Raw genomic sequence first — 9,400 nt, 5'->3', positions numbered from 1 at the left:
CCATATGATCCGTGGAAAGAACTCTGAAAGTTCTATAATTCACTAACGTGTTCGACCATTCTCAATGACCGCAATATTGTTAGTCAGTGTTCCATTGCTTGATGCTGTAACAAAATGAGTAAAAAATGGATTTAATAGTAACTTTGGAATGGTGTGTATCGTATAGAGCAGCATCTTAGTTTAAAGTACATCAGGTCAAAAGTCCGTCAATGCTAGACAGCGGTAAAAATCCCTCGAGTGACAGGTAGTGATGCACGCCTGATAACGGGCGGGGTGTGTACCCCAGTGTTGAAGCACCGTGGCAGAATATCGCCAGTATGATTGATCAGGACAGATATATGCTCTCTTTTGTATGTCTCGCGCTGGCGAACATATTTGTAAGTAAACAAGATAAGAAACAATGTATAAGGTAGATCAAAGATGGGAGTTGATAACAGGTACTCCTAGTCGCACGTGCCTTCATAATTAGATGTTCCAGGGGTTGGGTTATTGTTGTCCAATAAGGACTAGGCTGAAATTAATTATTTGGGTATTATTTATACTAAGACAATAGCTAGCGGAGTTAAGAGTTTAGAGTCTGGGATCGAGTAGCTAGAGAGAGTTGGGAGTCAGACGTGGAGACGGGCCCTTGACAAATTGGCCCATGGACATTTGTATTGAACTCTTTGATATGGACGGGCAGGTGTTTATTTTTTGTCTGCCTTACACAGGTATTTATTTTTGGTGCCACGACATGCTGCTCTATGTTGTAATGGATATTAACGCAAAGTATTAACTATGGAAAACCACTATACGATGAAATAAACGTTTCGGTCAACCCAAGTAAATACCGTGTTTAGTCATTTTGTTACAATGCGGATGGTTATTATGACGTGTATAAAGTACACCATGTCAATTCGACGAGGGCAGGCATTAAGCATCAGGACTCCACTAGTGAAAGAGACTATAAATTTCCTTCGAAAGATTTATCTCCGAGCATCATACTTACCTGTTAGAGTATTAACGATAGCTACTCATTGTTGTGTATTTGTTACCATCGCCGAGTCAAAAATTAGACACTCCCCACCGCAACGCCACCTACTTCCGGTGAGCACATGTTACCTCATCTTCATTCGAGTAACTTTCAAATATATATACGAAGTGGGGAGGATGGGAGGGAGTCCAACAGGTAAGTATGATGCTCGGAGATAAATCTTTCGAAGGAAAGTTATAATCTCCTTCGCACCATACTTACCTGTTAGAGTATTAACGATAGCTACAGATTTTGAAGCTAAACAGGAGGTGGGCAAACAAGTACCCAAATAAAACGTAATAAAGTAAATTAAGTATTGTTTTAATTACCTGTCACAATGACTAACTCTGACTCGAAGACAGCACTGACTTTCCAAACGCAGTTTTACTGCACATATCTTTCATGTAAAACGATGTAAACGTGCTCTCTGTCTTCCAAGATGCGGCCTCCAAAATATCCTGGATAGCTATTCCTTTCAATAAAGCCCAAGACGAAATTAGGCTCCGGACATCATGTGCTCTGACTCCCTCCAAATTATGATTGGAATATGCCAACTTAATGGTTTTGACAATCTAGTTTGAAATCGTCTCCTTAGATGCTGGAGTATGCTGATTGTCTTTATTTGACCCGGCTCTTATATGTTTTGATACCTTGAGATAAACTTTTAAAGCTCGCACAGGGCAAAGTATTTCATCTTCCACTATAGAAGAAAATTTTGACATTTAAGGAAGTGTTATTTTGTTTGTCATGTAATTCAATAAATCATTTTTAGCGAGAAACTCAGGAGATGGAATAATAGAAACACAGTCTCTGTCCCATCTGATATGTCCATCTGCTATGGACATGGCATGTAAACAGCTGACTCTTCTACCTGAAGCAGCAGCAATCAAGAATAGGGTTTTTAAAGTTAAATGTTTTAAGTCTGTCTGACCTAAAGGTTCATAAGGATATTTACAAAGTGAATGTAAAACAATACTAATATCCCAAGAAGGAACTAGTCTCCTCTTTGGAGGATGGGAAATGAAAAATGCTTTTAACAATTTCTCCAAACTCGGAGAGTGACCAACCTTAACTCCATCCCAGCCGGGATGAACAGCAGAAATAGCGGATTTATATCCTGCAATAGTTCTAACTTGTAACTTCTTGATCGAAAACAAGTACTCTAAGAAATCAGCTATCTCCAGTTCAGATGCTTGCAAGGGATCAATATATTTTTCTCTGGCCCCGTTAAAATAAATTCTGAGTCTATTATTGTAAGTTCTGTTTGTGCTGTTTCGTCTGCACAGTGCTGCTCTCTTGGACACTGATCGAGAAAACCCTTTCTCCATGTATTGTTTGCAGATAATCTCCGCGCTGTTAACTTTAACATATCTGGGTGTGGGTGGAGAAAGCGTCCCCTTTTTTGACTTATGAGATCTGTAATGTTTGTAGAATCATACTAGTCTGGGGCGGTTGCTGTTTCTATCCAACAGTGTTTAGTGTTACCAATTTGTATGTGTATTGCGCATGCTCATTATTGTTGTTGATGACTGCCCGCCGTTTTGGAATAAACATGAAACCATGTGCTCCTCGTTTGTTCCTGTAAATCAGCTAATACAAGCCTTGCCTCGGACATTTCAGTGGCGACGAGGATTTCCGGTGCATCGAAGCTGAAGATAACGGCAGTACGGTAAACCAAAAACTCTGTAATTATACTAGAAAGCCATTATTCACCGACAGCCAAGTGGCGAAAGTTTTCACGCACAGGGGCACGTAAACTCGATCATGGCAGTGTACGGTAAAATTGAATCATTCGATTTTGAAATGAACTGGGATGAGTATGTAGAGAGAGTAGAGCAGTATTTTATAGCTAATGGAGTGGAGGAAGCACACAAACAACGGTCGATATTGTTGACGGTTATGGGTCAGAAAATGTATGGACTAGTGCGAAACCTCACATCTCCCGCAAAGCCCTCCGCCAAAACATATGATGAATTGAAGACACTCATTTCTCAGCATTTAAAGCCGAAACCTCTCATTATAGCAGAACGCTTTAAATTTTATCAACGAAATCAACATTCGAATGAAACTGTATGTCAATATGTGGCTGGATTGAGACGGCTCAGTGAACATTGTGAATTTGGTGCATTTCTAGATGATGCATTGAGAGACAGGTTTGTGTCGGGTTTGTCTTCCATCCCTACACAACGGAAACTCCTAACCGAAGCTACACTGACAATGACTAAAGCAAGAGAGATAGCAGTGAGTATGGAAATGGCTGAAAATGAGGCCCGGAAGTTAAAGGGTGACAGAGTGGATAAAGCTGAAAATGTTCACAAATTTCAAGCGTCAAAAGAATGTTTCCGCTGCGGTAAGTCTAATCATAGCGCAGACAGATGTTTCTACAAGAACAGTAAGTGTCATACATGTAAGGAAGTAGGACATTTACACAAGAGATGCCCAAAATCCAAAACCTCTAGAGATAAACCTGGTAACTCCAAAAATCAAGGTACTGGTGGTACTAGATGTAATACTGATTCAGCCAGGCCAACAAAGGGGGACTCAAAGAAACATAAGAAGAGTTCGAAGATTCATTTCATTGAGGATTCAGACCAGGAGGATGTTTCGGAAGTATGGCCGATATTCTCTATAAAGTCCACAGGGCAAAAGGAAATAAGAATTTCTGTTGACATCGAAAAGATAGCTCAAACGATGGAGCTTGACACCGGTTCACCAGTTTCATTGATATCTGATAAGGATTTCGGAGCTAAATTCCAGGGAAAATTCAACCTACAAAACAGCTCGACAATGTTGAAAACATATACTGGTGAAGTATTACCAGTGTTGGGTGAGGCTAACGTCAAAGTGTCTTATGAGGGACAGACCAAACTTTTACCATTGCTTGTTGTGGAAGGTGATGGACCAGCATTATTTGGAAGGAATTGGTTAGGACAACTTCGACTTAACTGGAAAACAATAAACATGATGTCTATCAACGAACAGAAATATTCAGTGTTTGAGGACAAGTTAGGCACGGTCAAGGGGATCACAGCATCAATCAAGCTCAAGGACAATGCCCAACCTAAGTTTTTCAAGGCCAGAACTGTACCTTATGCGCTGAAAGACCAGATAGGTGCAGAACTTCTCAGTTTAGAGAATGCAGGCATAGTGGAAAAGGTGGACAGTTCAGAGTGGGCAACACCCATTGTGCCAGTCATGAAACCAGACGGTTCAGTTAGAATTTGTGGTGATTTCAAGATTACCATAAATCCGGTGCTAGAAGTACCCGAATATCCCCTGCCAACAAGTGAAGAGCTATTCACAAAGCTTAACGGAGGACAAAAATTCTCAAAGTTGGATTTAACTCAAGCTTACAACCAGGTACTACTTGATGAAGAGTCTAGAAAATATGTGACCATCAACACCCATCTTGGATTGTACAGGTACACCAGACCATTTGGTGTAGCATCTGCGCCAGCTATATTTCAGCGTACCATGGAAACTGTACTACAGGGATTGGATGGTGTCGGTTGTATCCTGGATGATGTTCTTGTAACCGGGAAAGATGATGTTACCCATCAGCAAAATCTGGATGCTTCACTCAAGCGTTTAGATGACTATGAAGTCAAACTAAAGAAAACTAAGTGTTTCTTCATGAAAGAGGAGGTGGAATATTTTGCTTTTGTAGTGAACAAAGAAGGGATCCACCCATCACCACAAAAAATTGAGGCTATTCTACAGTTAAAAGATCCTCAAAACAAGAAGGAGCTTCAGGCATGGTTAGGGATTGTTAACTATTACCGGAAGTTTATACCTGACATGTCTACCATTGTACAACTACTCACAAAACTACTGGCTGACAAAATTGAATGGAATTGGACAGTAGATTGTCATTCAGCATGTGTGAAAATCAAAGAACTGTTAGTCTCATCAGAGGTATTGATTCACTATGACCCAGAAAAGCCTGTAACATTGGCAGTTGATGCATCTTCGTATGGCCTAGGAGCAGTGATCTCTCACACAATTGGGAACGATGACCGACCGATCGCATACGCATCACGCACACTCACTTCTGCTGAGAAAAACTATTCTCAAATTGAGAAGGAAGCATTAGCGATTATATACGGGGTCCGCAAGTTTCATCAGTATCTCTATGGCCGAAAGTTCACATTGTTGACGGACCATAAACCTTTGACATTGATACTAGGTCCAAAGAAGGGTATTCCTGTGCTAGCAACTTCACGATTGCAACGGTGGTCTATCCAGTTGTCTTCATATCAGTTTGACATCAAGTATAGATCAACAACTCAGAACGGGAATGCTGACACCTTATCCCGTTTCCCTATCGATTCGGAGGATTGTACGGAATTGGACCAGGAAGCCGCAAAGGTGAACAAAATTCAGTTGAACAAATTACCTATCACGGCAGCTCAGATTGCTATGGCAACGAAAAATGATCCTGTTTTGTCAAGAGTGATGTATTTTGTCACTAATGGATGGTCACATGAAAGCCAGAAAATGAGTTACTTCCCTTTTACCGCGTTCAGGAGGAAATGACGGTAGAGGAAGGGTGTTTATTAAGAGGAATCCGAGTGATTGTTCCTGATCGATACCGGGATGACATTTTGAATGAGTTACATGTTAATCATCCTGGAATGGTTAGGATGAAGGCATTGGCTAGATTGTTTGTGTGGTGGCCAAACTTAGATATGGACATAGAAACAAGGGTGGCAAAGTGTGAAAGTTGTAGGAAACAATTACCAAACATGCCACAGTCACGCTCAAACCCATGGTTATGGCCGAACAAGCCTTGGGAACGTGTACATATTGACTACGCAGGACCATTCTTAAACAACATGTTCTTAGTCGTTGTGGATGCCCATTCCAAATGGCTGGATGTTGTAAGAATGTCGTCAACGAGCGCTGAGAGCACCATCAACGCGCTTCGATACATGTTTTCCTCATATGGACTACCGAAAGAGGTAGTATCAGACAATGGACCTCAGTTTGTCGCGGCTGAGTTTGAATCTTTCATAAAGAAAAACGGTATTAAGCATACCAAATCAGCGCCATACCACCCAAGTTCAAATGGTGAAGCCGAACGTGCAGTTAGAACCTTTAAGACTGGTATGAAAAACTTGGAAGATGAGGAAGGAACATTAAACCAGAAGCTGGCATCATTCCTATTGTCATACAGGACAACTCCTCATACTTTGACCAAGGTCACACCAGCTGAGTTATTCATGGGCAGGAAGCTCAGAACTCGTTTGGACATTATAAGACCAAATTTGAAACAGTCAGTTCAATTACGAACTCAACAACATGTCAAGAAAGATTGCACAATGGAGGTTGGAGACTTGGTTATGGTACATGACTACAGAGGTCAAAAACGGAAACCATCATGGGTTCGTGGACTTATTCTGCAGAAGCTAGGACCAGTTACCTACACCGTACAGTGTAACAAAATGGGTAGTAGAAATACAATTTAGAGAATATAATTTAAAACAGAAATTTAAAGTACAACAGGTTCTCTGGAAACAATAACAACAGGTGTCAAAAGTCAGGCACTGGACCAGGGTTAACGTCCTGTGATGGACAGGCAGTTTGGTAGCCCTTAGATATCAAGGGTGTGCCTCACGCACCTAGCCACTGTAGCGAGATAGCTGGGGAGGGATCGTCGATCAGAGTAGATAGCATACTGGACGGTAAAGTACATCGGGATCCCTGAGATAAGGTTACATGAGCTTGCACGTGCCTTGATAATTATATGCCTCGCGGGGTGGGGTATTGTCATCCAATCGGGGCTTAGTTAGAATTGAAGTGTTTTGGTATTATTAATACTAAGACAATAGACAGTAGCAGGAGAGTAGCGGGAGAAGAGCATGAGAGTGGTTGGAGACTAGAGCTCGGGAGCTAGACAAGGCAGTGCAGGCCTGTAGAGGGGAGTAGGAACTTAAGCGGGAGATGGGGGTGGACTTGAACAGGATCTTGTGTAACCACGGCAAGAAATAAAATTTAACTCAAATACCACGTGTCGGAGTAATTATTGTGTAACACACGTGGATATTTTTGGTGCCGTGACCAGGATTTCGAACCTGGGAGAACACAGGAAAAAGAGGTCATAGGAAACAAAATAATGTGTGTCCATGGATTTATGAACTTTACCAACATCTTGAAAGGGATATATAACAGGACAGATTCTCTATAAAGGTGAGTGATTAATTGGGATAGACCTATTCTAACAAATTTAGTAAATTAATTATGGCAGAAAATGTTGGTGTTTTAATAGAAAACTTGACAGCCCAATTAACTGGACTCACGTCGGCCATCAACACCCAGGGGATTGCAGGCGCAGTAGACAGCTATGAGGGGGACCCGAAGAAATTTAAAGAGTGGGTAGGATCGATAGAAAAATATGCTACGTTAACCGGGATAGCTGCTGATAGAATAAAATTAGTAGCGTACCAAGCTAGTAAGGGCCCAGTGGGAGATTTTGTGAAACGTTACGTTGAAGAAAACCCCCAGGGAACTTGGGCAGAGCTTAAGGCAGAGCTTGCCTCCCGATTTTCGGAGATAACCGATCCACAGCATGCTTTTGTTCTGCTGCGGAAAGCCAAGCAGAAATCGGACGACAGCGTCCAGATTTTTGCCGAAAAACTGTTGGCTTTGGCCGATGAGGCCTATGCTAACATGCAAAGGGGCAATCCAGCCGTAGAGCAGCAACTGGTCGGATTCTTTGTAGATGGGCTACTTAATGATAGCTTAAAGATGAAGGTAATGCGAGAAAATCCGCCAACATTACGGGAAGCGGTGAACGTAGCTATGGCCGAACAAAATTTGCGACGGCGATTCCAGCTCCGTACTAATACCGTAACCAAGGGTAGGCATGTGGAACCCATGGACACTAGCCTTGCGGCAGTGCCAATGGATGTAGGACATAGCAGAGCTACCCGTAAATGCCACAACTGCGACAGGACGGGGCACATTGCTAAGGAATGTAGGTCGAAAACACGTCGAACTGGGGCTGGTCCGCGCCAATATCAGCAGCTCTGTTGGGCTTGTGGGAATCGGGGCCATTTTCAACGAGAGTGCCCTCAATATAGACAAAGAAAAAACTAGGTAGCTCTCCCTTGAATGAAACCGCTGGGGAGAGTAAAGTTTGCAAGATACATTTGGCAGGGAGTCCGAGTTCATGTGTAATAAAAATTGGGAAACAGCGATATAGGTCTTTAGTTGACTCGGGGGCAGAGGTCTCGCTAGTACATAAGCGCGTTTTGGGGCATTTACAGCCATTCCCTGTTATTAGGAAGCCAAAAATTCAGCTACAATCGGTAAATGGGGACACATTGCCGGTAGAAGGTTGTGTTGATATAAAATTTAAATTAGGAGATACCACGGTAACCCAGTTATTTCATGTGGTCACAGACATGAATCGAAATTTTATCTTAGGCAGAGACTGGTTGACAGACAATGGCGTGAGGTTGTATTTTGATCTAGGTTCCTTACGATTCCGGAATCAATACATCCCACTAGAGGAAGATATCCATATTGCATCACTTGTGCGCCTAAGGCAAAATGTTGGTCTGAAACCACAAACAGCTACCTTATGTCTTGGTAGGGTAGGACCAGCAAACCGTAGAACTGCAGAGCTACTGCAGGTAAAACCTGTGGATTCAGGTTACATCAGCACCGAACCTGGCCTCATGGTCGGTAATGCCGTGACAAAAGTGTCGAGCCGTGGACACTTGGCCATTATGATTGTTAATAATACCAACAAATATTATAAACTAAAACGCGGTTGTGTAATTGGCAGGACTGAATCCCTAGGTCAAGCTAATCTCGTTGAGACTCATACTAGGTCAACAAAATCTGTGGCGGCTACCGTAACTAAGGACAACTTAGGGGAAATTAAAGTAACACGAGAGCATAGGGGCGTACTCACAGAGTTGATTCACACCAATAGGGACCTTTTTGTAGACAGTGACAGAGACTTGAGCCATACAGACACAGTGACCATGAAAATAGACACGGGAAGTAAGGGGCCCATCAAACTAAAACCTTACAGGACCCCCCTGCGTAAACGGGAGGTAGTTGACAAAGCCGTAGAGGATATGTTAGAGGCAAACATTATTAGGAGGTCGAAGTCGCCATGGTCATTTCCCATAGTTATCGTAGACAAAAAGGACGGTACAAAACGGTTTTGCGTCGACTTTAGGCAGCTTAATAAAATAACCAAACCCTTTTCTTATGCATTACCGCTTATAGACGATATTTTGGCCCTGCTAGGTAAGGCACATTACTTTACCACTCTAGACTTAAAATCGGGCTATTGGCAAGTACTAATGGACGAAAAAGACCGAGAGAAAAACTGCATTCGTTTGCCATAAAGGCTTGTTTGAATTTAACGTT

At 42.2% G+C, this 9,400-nt stretch overlaps 1 protein-coding gene across 1 annotated transcript; it reads left to right on the top strand.

The window, feature by feature from the left end:
- The first annotated feature begins 5,544 nt into the window (after positions 1-5,544).
- On the top strand, positions 5,545-6,480 carry LOC132551927 (uncharacterized protein K02A2.6-like). Its single transcript, XM_060216106.1, has one exon. The coding sequence runs from the start codon at positions 5,545-5,547 to the stop codon at positions 6,478-6,480; it is 936 nt and encodes a 311-aa protein (XP_060072089.1).
- The last annotated feature ends 2,920 nt before the right edge of the window (positions 6,481-9,400 follow it).

This window comes from Ylistrum balloti, unplaced genomic scaffold (assembly GCF_031769215.1).
Source record: "Ylistrum balloti isolate Yb309-2 unplaced genomic scaffold, AGI_CSIRO_Ybal_v1 Utg369564, whole genome shotgun sequence".
NCBI classification, from domain to species: Eukaryota; Metazoa; Mollusca; class Bivalvia; order Pectinida; family Pectinidae; genus Ylistrum; species Ylistrum balloti.
This window is presented reverse-complemented; position numbering and strand designations above follow the sequence as displayed.

Bases quoted from the DNA above. Each gene is read 5' to 3' on its own strand.
- LOC132551927 (XM_060216106.1), top strand. From the start codon at position 5,545: ATGACGGTAGAGGAAGGGTGTTTATTAAGAGGAATCCGAGTGATTGTT.